Below are 14,926 nucleotides of genomic sequence, written 5' to 3'. Positions count from 1 at the left end.
TCTTATCTGTATGTAGATATTTATATTCTAATCTAAAATTAAAATCAATTTTCAAAGTTTACTTTCAGAATTGGGGATATTGTAATATTGTTAACAATTATATCTATATCTTTATCTACTATCTACCTACCTGTCTATCTATCTATCTCTTCATATACTTCCATAAGCTATAAAGTATAGATGGTTGAATTTGACCACTTAAAAATATAAAGCTCTATATCCACAAACACAAATGCATCATATGAACCTATTTCAAAAGGCAAATGACAAACTAGGAAAAATGCATAATATGTTCCAGGTTTTTTTACCCCTTATATATAAAATGTTCTTGAAAATTAATAAGAAATATGAAAATTTGTATTACATATAGAACAGATAAACAACAAGGTCCTGTTGTATAGCACAGAGATCTATATCTAATATCCGGGGATAAACCATAATGGAAAAGAATATAAAAAAGGATGTATGTATGTGTATAACTGAGTCACTTTGCTGTACAGCAGAAATTAGTACAACCTTGCACATCAACTGTACTTCAAAAAAAATTAATTTAAAAAAAGAAATAGAAAAATTCAAATAGAAAAAATGGGTAAAGGATTTCAACAGACAATTTAGGAAAAAGAAATGTATATGGTCTATTAACATACAAAAAGATGCCCAAGCTCACTTATAAGTAAATTGCAAAATAATAACACAAAAAGATACCATATTTCACCTAGCAGACTGGGTATTAGAAATCTTCTTTATTCATTGCCAATGTTGATAAGGATACAGGAAAACAGATGCATTAGTAGTATATAGCATTAGTAGGAAGATAAATTGATTGCTTAAAGGGGAAATTTGGTAATATCTATAAATGTACATATCCCTGGCCCATCATTTGTACTTCTAAGAAATTATCCAACAGGTGTGCAAAAAGATGTGTACAAGGATGTTAAGTACAACACTGTTTTTTAATATCAAAGCACTGGAAACCTAGATTTCCATAAACAGGGGACTGACTAAATAAAAAATGATACATACAGAAAGAGAATACTATACAGCTATTAAAAATAAGGCAGATCTATACTACAAACATGGGAAAATATCCAAGATATAATATTAACTAGAAAAAAGTTATTGGTCTTTTAATACTATGCTATTCTATTTGTACATGTACAGAACATTTGGGGAATGACACATAATACACTGTTAACACTGGCTACCTCTCAAGAGTGTCTTCATAATTTCTTGTCCTAGTGATACAATTGGAGGTCCTTTCTCTGTATTCCCAAAAGTCATGAAATTACCTAAAAGATTTATATGCTGGTTAATAATTTTTATTTTCTTGTATATGTACAATGGAATCTTTGTAATCCTATGACTTCTATATTTTACATAGAAGCGTAAAGAGGGAGAAGGATTTTCACTTTAAACATGTTTTTACTGTTTCAATTTTTAAACCATCAGCTGATATTACTTTAATACTAAAAAAATAATAGTTAAAATTACCTACTAAAAAGGAAAACATGAGCTTGTTGTATCTAACTTTACAACGGCTTGAAATTTCAATATCATCAAAATTGTTTTCAATCGTAAGAGTATCACAGTCACCACAGAAGTGTCTCACCCACACATAAAGTAATCCCAATGACTTACACTCTTCCTCTGATCATGTAACATCTCCAAAAGAGCCATTACAGAGTCAACTGCACTGTCTTATACATGCCTAACGGGTCCAACAGAGCCATTAGGATGTCAGTTATATGGTAGGGCTCCTGCCAAAGCTATTACCAAGTCATTGCATTGTTTCACACACTTCCTTCAACATTCAGATGGTTCCCGAGGAACTGTTATCATTGCTATGGAAGTGTCCTGTATAACTTACACTACCAGGGCAAAACAAAAAAGCAAAAGAAAGAAATGTAAAACAAACAAATCCCTTCCATTAAATGCACATCAGTGGTCCCACATGGTCAAATATCGGAAGGAATAACTCCTCATTTGGGTATACCTATTATAGGTCATTTAAGAAACCCAGGTGTTAGGTTAGCTATTTTTTCACCACTCCTGCTGTTCTGATGAAGCAATTCAGGGTCTGAGAATGCCTAATGCATGGCTATGATGGTATGGTGTTTACTGGTAGCACATGGTATATTACCAGGTTTCTGTGGTCTGCAGTACAGAAGCAATATGGAGTAGTACTAATGGATTTTTTGGCTATTATGGGATTGTATCAGATAATCCGTTACCTGTAAAGTTCCTGAGCAGTGCATAGGGAGCTCAGCTGCCCAACAATCATGGAAATCAGCAGGGCTTCTGAGTAGCTGAAATCCCAGCTCTACCTTAAGGGGCTACTACAATGACAGCAGGAAATAGAATAGTGCAAAGTTAACCCTCAGCCAGGTCTGAAGTGCTTCATTAAATTTCCTCTCACAGTCTACTTAGGAGAACAAGATTGTTGGCTATTAAAATGATGTATTATTGAAGGTAAGACAAGTGCAAGGAATTTTACCCAGTTTGAAATGAGGAGAAGGTAGGCTTAATTCTGCTACGCTAGTGTTTCCTGGGACACCAGATGTTTCCGAAGCCACACTGCATGTCTTTCTAATCCTTGATAAAGGAGACTTCACCCTGTAGTACCTACCCACAATACATGCATAATAAATTCTTGTTGTGTGAAAGATAACCACAGCTAAGATTTATTGAGCATTTAATTTAATATAAAACACTGTAAAGTGCTATATATCCATTTTCTCATTTAATCCTCACACACAAAAACTGAAATAGGTAACGTCTCCCTTTGACAGACAAGGAGACTGAGGCTTGGAGAGCTTTACTTATCTGTCCAAGGACACACAGTAGTTAAGTGGTAGAACCAGGGCACAAACCTAGGTCTATCTTATACCACAGTCCATGTTCTTAATCACTCACCGTCTGGAGAACGCTGTTTATTTAGATTGCATTAATATAACAATTTTTACTTAAGTAAATGATTTCACATCCCTTGTGTTATAGCAAGCTGCATGTGTTTTTATCACGGTACTAACTAAATTGTATTAAAGTCAGCTCTTTATCGTCTCTGGTAGACTCTTTGGGTATATATACCCACTTGACTCTGACTGCCTGCATTGCGAACTGCTCCAAGAATCCAACGGGTGGGTTCCCAGAAAGCAACATTCATATTGCTGACCTTACTCCCTAGCTGTAGCTGATGGGACCAGTGGTAGACATCTGACTCAAGCTGGGAAAATTAATCTGTCTCATTGGAATTTAGAAACGGTATTGAAAAATATCCAGTTAATCTCATCTTCTTTCCTGAACAGAAGAAATATAAACTGGGAACTGTATGAGGTTTTATGCCTGCCTTGTGGATGGAGATTTAGAGAAAGTAAATCTGCAGAGACAGGACTGAAGGAAACGGATTCAGAAGCAAGAGACCAAGTCCAGGCAATTCTTCTAATGTAGTTCCTTCTTTTGTCCTGGTCCCATGAAGCATTCACATGCCCTTTTTATGAATTTGTTTTTTTCTGTTTAAGCTAGCTGAAGTTGGTTTCTGTTACCTGCAATCACAATAATAAATAATAATAAACAATCCTAATTAGTAGGGCATCAATCTCGCCCACTAGACCGCAAATTCCTTGAGGGTGCAGATAGTATACTGGTCATCTTTTATATAGCCCCAGTCTCCAATACAGAGCCTGGCAAAGAGTAAGTGCTCAATAAATATTGCTTACACAGAAATATCATTATCAACAGGAGTATAGCCATAAATAATTTCTTTGCAACTTATACTTTATTAGTTAAAGGTTATAAATGCCTTTTCTCTACCTATTTCCCTCTATTTAGCTTCTTGATAAGTAATTTCATTTTCACGGTTTTTAATCCAAGTGTTTCATTTAGGCCATATGTGAAAAACACATTCTTGGAAATTGATTATTCAAATTTAGCTGCTGATATAGTTTTTTCCTCCAACCTAATGTAGAGTCAAATGTAATAACTGAGGAAACCCTAATCACTGAGGTTAATGCTCAAGTAGGACTGCCAAGTCCTTCTAAGAAAAGCTCACTGGATTACCTGTCAGAGGCAGAGTTGTGTTAGATGACCCGAGATATGACCCACTGTAGCATTTCTATTAGAGAAGGTCTACAAATTATATTATTTCCCAGTTCGAATTTTTTTCCCTCAGAGCAAAGCATGTTTTTCATTTACTTAGTGCCTACTGTGCTCCAGAGCCAGGCTCTGTCTTCAAGGAGCTTCCTGTCTAGTACTTATTAAAAACCATCGTGAAGATAGACAACATTAATACTCAAGTATTAGCCTATAATGAATAGTAATGTTGGCAGTAACGTGACATGGGAGTAGAAAGAGGTAAAATGAATAAAACATTATGACTGATATCAAAGTGCCCTGCTCATGGGCCTCAGGATGAAGCTAACTTGGGTAAATCTGCATTCTTCCTAACAGACGATTAAGCATGAATAGACAACAAAGGGTTTACCTAGGACGAATCTGAGGGAATGGAAATAAAGTGCATTAGTGTTCTGATTGCCCTGTGAAAGCCAAGAAATCCAGATTCTCTTCTGTTACCTGCTGCTCTCCCGTCCCTGTACTTCAGACCTCTCAGTCTGTTTCAGCACTGAAACTGAAGGTTATTTATTTTAATTTTTCATGGGTTAAAGCATATCGGAAACTTCAATTCAATTAAGGGTAACCAAATAGAGTTTATGAAAATGAGAAAAAATAAATATTTTGAAAAGCTTGACCAATTAATTAAATGAAAGATATAAGTCCTTATACGTGATTTTGGAAATTTAAGTAGAAAATCCAATACATAATAGCTTAGGATGGATAGAACTGGAAGTGTCTTTGAAATCATGTCTCAGAACCTTTCTCAGTTGAACAGCACACCCAACTTAAGAATTTCCCGTATCTTCACTTCTCTCCCAAATTTACAGGAGTGAAGCTTAAATCATCCTAAACCAATCCATGATATTGTGCTCACTGCCTCATCAATAATCTAAAAATCAGAATGTACAGGAAGACAGAAACAAAATAAAATATCACTGACACTAACTGAAACATAGGGATGGAGTGGGATAGAGTCTGAGATAGTGAAGTATATAAATCCTAAAAATTTTAAGCTATTTTACTCTTTTCAAACATAGTATATAGAAACTCAAATTACTGAAAATAGATTCCCTGCTAGGCCTGCTTTCATGAATGTATGAGATCAATGGGAAATAAATAGCAACATTTGCACACAAACATTAAGTTCTCAATTCATTGAAAATAACTTGTTTTTTCAATTTAACATCTCAACTCACATCTCCTCTGTGAGAATCTATGGAAATGTTGAAGGCAGGCCAGGCCTGGTTATCACTGATTGAAAATTTATGGAATCTAAATTGGTGAAATCTTACTCTAGGTCACAAATAAGATTCTAAATTGTATACGCCTTACTGAAAATTACTAGTAGCAGCAGAATAAAACTTGCAGAACTCTGAGTGGAGAAAAGTTGTTCAAGTTCATACCTTATATTCATTCATGATCCAAGGGACGAAAAAAGTGGCTATTTGGAAAACAATCAATTGTATTTAGCTAACTTGTTTCTGAATTGCTGTTTTAACTCTTCCTCTTATGTAAAATGCTGATAACAATAGAATCATCCCACAGATGGGTCATGAGGACGAAGTGAGATAAAGATATTAAAAGTGTGTTTGGAAATTGTGAAGTGCTGATCAGTAAGAATAGTGTTTCAATTACTATTCTAAACCTTTATTATATACATTAATTTATTCAATCATCACAAAATCTTAGAGGTAGATAGTAATAGTCTCCTTGTTTTACAAATGATGAAATTCAAGCACAGAAACTGTATACAACGTTCCCAAGATCACACAGCTGGGATTTAAATCTAAGCTGTCTGGCTTCACAATACAAACTTGTTATCACTATGTTCTATTGAAATACTCCTTGGGGGTGCACACTGGACTAGAAGAGGCTTGCAGTTAAGGACCAGTTTTATCTTGGCACCCTGCCCAATTCTGTGGTAGCCTATCCAGTTCCTAAAATAAATCATAAGGAAAATAAACCTATAAAGAAAAGAAAGGATACACGTCCTTTACTCCTGAGTCTTCCAACTCTGTCTCAGCACATAGTGTCACATGATCAAGGTAGATGGCTGATTAGACTGAAGACAAAATGAAACTGAACAGCCCCAAACATTCCTGAAAGTTCCTAACACATCCAAGGGACCTGGCACGTGATCACAGTAAGCAGTTCCCATGGCAGAAAAAGGGGAGGATGTTGTGTATTTTGATGAAGCTGATTCCAATATATCTTCCCTCTGATCCATTTCCCCCAGTTTCTTACATATTTTGAGTCACTGCCCTATGGTCAGATATGAAGATTCTCCCTCTCACAAAGCATTTGATTTTCATCAAAATCATTTATAAGTATTGCTCTCAGTATCCCTCTGTAAAGGCGCAAAACCCAATGAGCACAATGAAGGCAAAAGTAAAAGGACACCAATGTCTCCTCACTGAGGAATGACACAGTATAAAAACAGGTCTACAGAAAAGAATGGACGAGGTTTCCTTCATTTGAAGGGGTTATTTACAATTGATGACATGGGTATAGTGTGATTCTTAAGCTAAGCCAGAGCATCGGAAGGAAAAGACCGAGGCCATTTGTTAGGTGGCATTGTAAAGTTATGACAATATCTGAAGTATACTGAATTAATGGCTAGAGTCATGCAAAAAATCATAGATAATGCATTGATAGAATAGAGAGTCATGAGGCCCAAACCAGCCCAGCCTGATTTAAATCTCTGCCCTTGTGCTAAATCAACATTTCCCTAGTCCACTTTAAATCTTATCTTGTCTTTCTCCCCAGCTCACGCCTCACCTCCTCATTACTAGCAACATACACACACATGAAGTCTTCCACAGGAAAGCAAACCAACAAGCTACCAATAAACTAATCTCTGACAGGTTAGTTAACCAAGCCTGCGTGTTGTTTATCAGATGGGCAGGGTTGAACTTTGGAGGGTGGGTGTCAGGGATGGGGTGAGGTAGAATAATTTGTCGTCAAATATTTGGAAACACTTGCCTTGAGTAGACCCAGCTTGAGCCTCCATGTCACAACAAACAGGTGAGAATTTAAAACCTGTAATAGCAAACATTTTTACTAATTAATCCTTGTCCAAGTCATCTGAGATTCTTCCATCTTCAATCCTTACCGTTCATCCAGTAGTATTTTTTAAATAACAGATTTGGTGAAATACGATTCACATACCATAATGTTCACACTCTAAGTGTACAATTCAGTGGCTTTTAGTATTTTCACAGAGTTGTGCAACTATTACCACTGTCCAGAATAGTTTCATCACCCCAGAAGAAACCCCATACCTAGGGTCTTGCAGGAGTAGAAGAATGGTGGAGCCCCACGGGAAAACTCCTTTCTTTTATTTTAATGTTTCAACCCAGTAAACTGCCTATAACTTCCTTATGTCAGGAGTGAGATGAGGGAGAACAAGAAGTCTTGGAAATACAGGAGATCCTCTATTACCCTATTTCACTTAAATTCGGTTGTTATTTTTCCTGTTTGACAGTTGAAGCCCAGAAAACAGTACGGACTAGTCCAAGGTCTCCCAACTTCCATTCTAATGCTCCTTTCACTACATGAATATGCATGACATAGATCAAACATGTTCCCCTCTCACTTCCACACTTCACCTCCCCTGCACTCTTGGCCAAAGCCAGCAATATATGCATACATACATACATATAGACATGAAAATAAACCTAAAAAACCAAGACCCTCAAGGATATTTGGTGATAGGATATTTGGTGATATTACAAAGCCTATCATCTACGAAATGTAGGCAAATGTCATTCCTTGTGGCCAATGTTCCCTATGGGCTGAAGGAGGCAGAGGAGGACAGAATAGAAAAAGCTGCAGGTACAGGGCTGTTGGCTACCTCTCTGGTACCTAAGAAAATACTAATTAGCCACCGCTAACAGACCAGGCCTTGTACTCACGGTGATGGGACCTATGAAGTTTAGACAGACTGATGAGTAGATTAGATTAATGTGTTTAATCAGCATTAATGTGATTCTTATGAAAGGACTTTGTTCTTCAGTAGGGACAGAAGAGCAGAAAACAAAATAAAGTAACCTTTTCCCAACAAATCAAAACGAGAAAAGTTTTCCATTTCTAAAAGTTGTAAGAAAATAATATATAATTACAATTTAATTATACTGCTGTTATTACTTATTGTCTGGCAAACGGCTGATGTTTACCTTCTGTTTTTTTTAATCATTTCAGTCTAATCTGGTTAATTCGCCTTTGTCTGTACACCTGACAGGTTAATCTGAATCAAAATAGCACATACAGAACATGCTTGCTATACAGCTGTTCGTCTCATTGTTCATATATTGAAACAAAGCCAAAATACATGAAATAAGTACTTCTAAAATAAATATCACTAGTATTGCACTGGAAAATAAACATGAAAATAAAAGGTGAGTAATGAATAACACATGTACAATATTGCTGACTATATGAGGTTATTTCCCTGGGGGGAATCACCAGAAATAAAAAGTACTTTTTCTATTATTGCAAATGAATGTGTCTATTTGCCAGATACTTAGGTACATGCCTTGTCCATGGGACTCTGCTAACCTGCATCTCCATTCTGTATACGAAATAAAAGAGAGGCAGACATAGGGAAGGAAAACAAATCAAAGGCTAAAACCTGCATTCTCTCTGGGTTTTACATAAACAATATAGATAGTTCTATTACCGTTCTCTCCATCAGACTTCCTTTCATGGTCAGTGTCAGTCAAGGACAATGCGGAGTTGGCCCGACTGGACAAACAGGAACTATGCTCTGATTTCATTCCCCTTATCCACATTCTCAGCGCATGGTCAGGTGAGGCAGCGCCTTCTGTCTCTGTGTCCACATCAGATCCCATCTCTAGCTGGTAGCCATGCCGAGAAACACTGTGCATGTCTGTCTGGTAGCCAGAGCACAGAGTGTGAGGAGTTTCACAAAATTCCATCTCTGTGAAGAAACAAAGTTCAAAGAAAAGGTTTAGAAACACATAGAAATGCCCGGTAAAATTCTACTTTTTTGTCCTTACGTCCCTCTCCCCCATTGCTAGTATTTATGTGTTTTTGCAAAGTTAGAATTCTGGCCTTCTTATTTATGGTAGCTAGGATTCTGTGCTTATTTTGCACTTCTGTAGCTTAAAATTATGCTCCTGTTGATTCTTACAAGGTTCTAGAAAAAGCATGCCCAAAATAGCTTTATAGCTACAATTTTAGGTTGCACAAATGTAATGAAATAAGTGAATGCAGGGGAGTATAAAGTGTAGGGAGCTGTCCTTTAAAAGATATTTCTCTTCTAGGAAGAATATATATGATCTGCAGAGCACACCTATGCTTAAAATATTAAAATTATTGGCTTTTCTAAGTATTTCATACACCTTACAGTTAATAATAAATAATTCAATGTGAAAACTCTGAGGAAAAAACATTAAGCTTACATACACTTTTTGAAAGTATTTTTCCTAAAATACATTAGTCTAAACTGTAAAATTATAACTACTTAATATCACTATTTTCCACTGTCTCCAAAGAAGTTTGAGGCTGACTTTATGCTAATTATTCTGTCTTAGTCACTCTTTCAAGAAATACATAAAAAAGCTTTCAATTGTATATTGCACCACAGCAGTGTTTCAAAGCTTGGGTTTCCCCCCCAAGTTTCCCTAAGCCTTAGAATCATAAAATGTTTAGGATCTTAGGGATGATATAATGAATCCCTTCTGTTTACAGTTGAGGAAAATAAAGTCCAGAGGGTAGATGGCACTTGTCCATAGCCAATGTTAGATAGCAATAGAGCCCTTGTTCCTAAAACACTCACTTGTGCATGGTGTCTGCTAGACACCAAGGAAGCCCCATCAACTTACTGCATGAATATCAGGCATTCATTTAGTCTTACAGTCAATTTTGCATTCAATTATGGCAAGGTGTCAAAAGGGGGAAAAGATGCCTTAACAGACTTTAATAAGTTAATGAAAAATGACCACATGCCAAGACATATCATCTGAAATGTCCATGTAACACTTAGATAAGGTAATCCGGGGATGTTGTACACTATGTAGGATTTTCTCAGACTGACATCAGAGACAGGGTATGTCATTTGGCCAGGAAGAAGCTTAACTGAGTGCATCTAATCCTTAGCACATATCAATAAAATGCAAACCCTAAAATGAATTTAATTCTTTGAATACAGAAAGTGCTAGAATTTAGACTGACTATATGCTAGAAAGAAGAGTACAGAATACAAATATATTTTTTAAAATAGCAATTTTTGTGACATGTAATTGCCAAACAAGGGTTTAACAAATCAAATCTTAATGCTTATTCAATAGCCATTAGGGGCCCAGCACTGTGTTCTGTGAAACAGATATTACAAGCAAATAAAGCTACTATATTTTATTAGGAAAAGTCAATTATAAATTCTTTCTGGGTTATATGTCACTGTTGAGGATGTTGCTTATGATTTCTGTGATGAATGTCTTTAAGAGTAATTCTATTTTTCTACTGAAATTGTCTAAATTCCAAAGGAGTGATGTTTAAAAAATAGGCATGGTTTCCACTTGTCAAACATAAAACTTATGAAACTGTGTTTCTTCTTGACATAAGGCTAAAAGTAAAAATCCATTTTGCCCAATATAAATCTTAGTGATCTAGAATATTGTGATCAGTTAATATTCATGCCTCTTAATTTCACAAAGTTGCATTATCCAATCCTACTGTGCAGCTGTTGCTACAGCAACCTCATCATGAACCTGTCAGCTTGGAGCTGTAGGAAAGGTATTTTACACAGGCCTGCACTCACAACTTCCTTCATTCCCCTAGACCAGTGGTTCCCAAACTTTGGTATGCTTCAGAATCACCTGGAAGGCTTGTCAAAACACAGATTGCTGTGCCTACCTTATCCCGGCCCCCAGTTTCAGTGTCTGATTCAGCTGGTCTGCAGTAGGGCCAGAGAATCTGCATTTCTAACAAGTTTCCAGGTAAGGCCTATGCTATTTGTCCAGGGACCACACTTTGAAAATTTCTTCCCTAGAGATTTCTCTGAAATCAGTGGGAGCCAGGAAAGGGGGAGAAGTGAGAGAGCAACCTTATTGTGGCATTACCAGAGATTTTGCAACAACAGCGCAAATTCTATTTGGAATCACAAGCAAGAAAGTGTTTGAACTGAATTACTGTGAAGTGTCCCCTGCCCCCCCCCCCGCCCCCCATTTATTTGCCATGGATTCAGGGCACTAATCAGGAAATTTACTTTTAAAAGCACAGACTTGCATTTATTTTCACTCATACAATGGCATATGAGATGTGACTTTCCAAAGATGTTAATATGAGCATCCGAGTCACAGTAAAGACATTCATTGGGAAAAGATGAGCAGATAAAAATAAACATACAGCCAACTCGTCACTTCAGATAACAAAGTTTGTCATTTCAGATTAAAAATAATCACTGGGGAATGTAAGCAGAATCCCTCTTTGCTAAAGAGATTCTTTCCCATTCAAAAAGAAATTTGAAAAAAAAAAAAAAGAAAGAAAGAAACGTGAACGTGAATTTGTTCCCTTCTAAGGAAATGTGGTGTAATATGATCAAAAAATTATGTAAGATTTCTATCAGAACTATGATTTGAATACAAAGACTAAATTCTACATTCTCTTAATTACAGTCAGATAAAAGTACACTTCCTTGCCAATATATAACTTTTAAAAGCAACAATGCAAGTAAGCTAACAGTTGCTCATTTTTTAATGATAAAGAAAAATTAATAAATAAGGGAAGAAAGAAAAGGAAAAGTTTCACTTCTTTACAGTAAGTGATATTCATTGAACAGCCTTGCTTCCCTTTCTTGAAATCGATGTTACCATTGTAAGTTATTTTCTTAAATACACAAATGTCTTGGTGGTGTTCAAAATTCCTATAGGATGCATTTTCTATAGAGCACTTACAAGGCACCATAAGTGAATGTTTTTAGCCTTGCACATATAACCTTGTTACCTAAAATACTACATATTCCCTAGAGAAGATAAAGTTCAATTGGATTTATTATAGATCTAGTCTTACCAAAAAGCTAGTCACAAGAGAAATGTAAGTACAATCTTAGAATATCTAAGATTTAAATGGATAGACTGGTAACATGAGAAACTATATTTCAGTAGTAAACAGACATAGATGTTGCCAAGTGAATGATGTATGTGGGCCTCACGAACATGTATTTCATTCTTATTGTAAGGAAAACCTATTTTGCAGCCTTGCAGGAGACAACATCTGAGCAGATTAATAGAGCTGAAATCCAGTTTAAAATGGGCAAAAATATTTGAAGAGATACTTCACAGAAAAAAAGATACAGGAATGACCAATAAACAAATGAAAAGATGCTCAACTTCATTAGTTATTAGAAAGTGCAAACTGAAACCACAATGAGATACCACTACAGACCTACCAGAATGGCTAAAAAATTCTGATCACACCAGGTGTGGAGCAACTACATACACTGCTGGTAAGAAAGTAAAACGGTACAACCACTTTGGAAAACAGTTTGGCAGTTTCCTAAAAAGGCAAAGCTAAATTTAACAGGAGAGCAAGGCACTTTTGGACATTTATCACGAAGAAATAAAAATTTCTGTCCACACAAAAAATCTGTACGAGGTTGTTCAGAAGCTTTACTCGTTAACAGCTAAAAATTAGAAACAACCCAAGTGTCCATGAATAGCTGAAAGCATAAATCATCTGTGGTATATGCACACTATGGAATACTACTGAGTCAAAAAGAAATGAACTATTGATATATAACAAGCTGCATGGACCTCAAAATAATTATGGTGAGTGAACAAAGACCAACAGAATGTGTAGGTACTGCATGCTTCCATTTAAATGAAGTTCTAGAAAATGCAAACCAACCGATAGTGACAAAGTAGATCAGTGGTTGTTTGGGGACGAGAATAAGGGAGAAATGGAGAACAAAGGGGCACAAGGAAACCTTTGGGATCATCTAAATATCTGCTATCTTGACTGTGGCAATAGTTACACATGTGTATGCACACCAAAGTGTATCATATTGTATACTTTAAGTATGTTTAGTTTATTGTACTTCAATTATACCTCTCCCATTGGTTTTGTTAGTGGATTGTATCCCACCAGATAGTAAGTGAGTGAGGAGACCAGAGAATCTGTTAGTTTTCTTAGGTGGAGCCAAGGGTCTCTGAGCCAGAAGGAGGCCCTGCTTTCTTCCTTCTAGTGGAAGAAAGTACACGTAATATGAACAAAAAGGTAGTCAAAATGCTGTTTTGCTTATTTATAAGCCAAGAGGCAATCAAGGCTAAGTGACTCATGATTTCTCACTGATCCTCTAGGGAGCACTTTTGTCCTAGGAACATAGAATTGAAAACCAGTTTTAGGGGCGAAACTAAAGATGAAACTGATCACCGATGAGCTTCCAGCAGCTAAGGGAACCTTCTGCTAATAAATTAATAATTTTTAAAAATTCTATAAAGTGCTGAATAAAATGAACTACTGTATATTCTCTCTGAATCTAGGGATTGATCTTCAGGTGTTCAGCCTGGAGAAGTCATTTATAAGAACTTGAAGGGGAAAGTAATAGTTATTTATATCAGCATCTTTCTAGAAATGCCATTTCTGAGTTTCTGATAAGCTCAAGACTTTATTTTTCTTTAAATTCCACCCATCCACACTTCCTCTAAAAATGGAGCTTTAAGTCATCACACTCCAAATAAATAACTGGAGGTCAAAAAGCATGATAAATCTTAGCCATGACCTAAGTGATTTGGAATATAACTTCCAAAGAGTATAGCTCATTTCCAAAATAAGAAAGAGAGAAGAGATAAAATTATTAGCTTTAATTACTGTCATAAGCCTTACAGACTCTATGCAAAGACAGGTGTTATTAATTAGCCATGTGGTTTTTGGGTAAGTCACTTAATATCTTGGGGCCTCAGTTTCCTCTGAGATTTGCAAAATGTTCAGGTCCAACTAGAAACAAATTATAACTTGAGTCTGTTATGGCAAACTGTGGAATGGTTAATATTTTCAAATGAGAAAAGAACCAGTGGTTTTATAAGTCAAGGTGCTATTCATACTTCTGCTGTGAAGGATAATCAGTCACATTAGCTAAATAAGATCTTGTGTCATGATTACAAATCTTACTATGTTAAAGTATGGGTACAGCCTAGGTATCCATTGTGAACTGCAAGATTATTAATAAATTATTATTAATAAACAAGAGTATGTAAAATATATCACGTAAAAAGCCAACTTAGTAAATAGGTCCTTATCGAACATGAAATTATCAGTTTACAAACATAGCTATTACAAACGGTACTCTATGGCATAGTGAATAAAAATTCACACAATTAAAAACTACTACAGACCCACTAATAATTCATTACTGGCTCTAGGGAAAAATACAGCGAGTTATTATAGTTTTAAGCAAGAAATACAAAGGAAGGAAAGGAGGGAGGGAAGGAGGGAGGGAAGGAAGGAAGGAAGAAGCAACACCAGACAGGAAGCAAATACTTTTCACAACTGGGTACCATTTTGTATTTCTCAGCTTGGGGGCTTTGAAAGGAAAATGATATCAAATTGTCAAACCAATCAGTTCATCTAAGTTTACTTAAACACAGCTCTGCTGAACACCCACTCAATTTCGAGTCAAAAAAATAAAACAAAATAGACTTCTCTGATTTCTCCTAGTCTTAGAAAATTAGCCCAATTTAATTTCCTCTTCTGTTACTTTGTGAAAAAGCTTTATCAAATGCACAGTACTGTACTAGGCACTGAGCAGAGTGAGTTAACAGGACCATGTCATGTCCTTTGGCAAGTTTCACAGAGA

General features: G+C 36.0%; 1 protein-coding gene across 4 annotated transcripts in view; it reads right to left on the bottom strand.

Moving 5' to 3' along the window:
* The window catches only part of TENM1 (teneurin transmembrane protein 1), a 538,104-nt gene that overhangs the window by 465,455 nt on the left and 57,723 nt on the right, over positions 1-14,926 (bottom strand). For 3 of the 4 annotated variants that reach the window (XM_057718000.1, XM_057718002.1, XM_057718001.1), the window contains exons 2-3: positions 8,789-9,049; positions 7,093-7,149 (exon numbers count right to left, since the gene is read on the bottom strand). In XM_057718000.1, the coding sequence (XP_057573983.1) occupies positions 7,093-7,149; positions 8,789-9,049 (318 nt within the window). Of the gene's footprint in view, positions 1-7,092; positions 7,150-8,788; positions 9,052-14,926 lie in introns of those variants that run through there. The other variant, XM_057718003.1, reaches the window with a different exon arrangement.

The sequence above is a fragment of the Hippopotamus amphibius genome, chromosome X (assembly GCF_030028045.1).
Source record: "Hippopotamus amphibius kiboko isolate mHipAmp2 chromosome X, mHipAmp2.hap2, whole genome shotgun sequence".
In the NCBI taxonomy this organism is placed as follows: domain Eukaryota; kingdom Metazoa; phylum Chordata; class Mammalia; order Artiodactyla; family Hippopotamidae; genus Hippopotamus; species Hippopotamus amphibius.
This window is presented reverse-complemented; position numbering and strand designations above follow the sequence as displayed.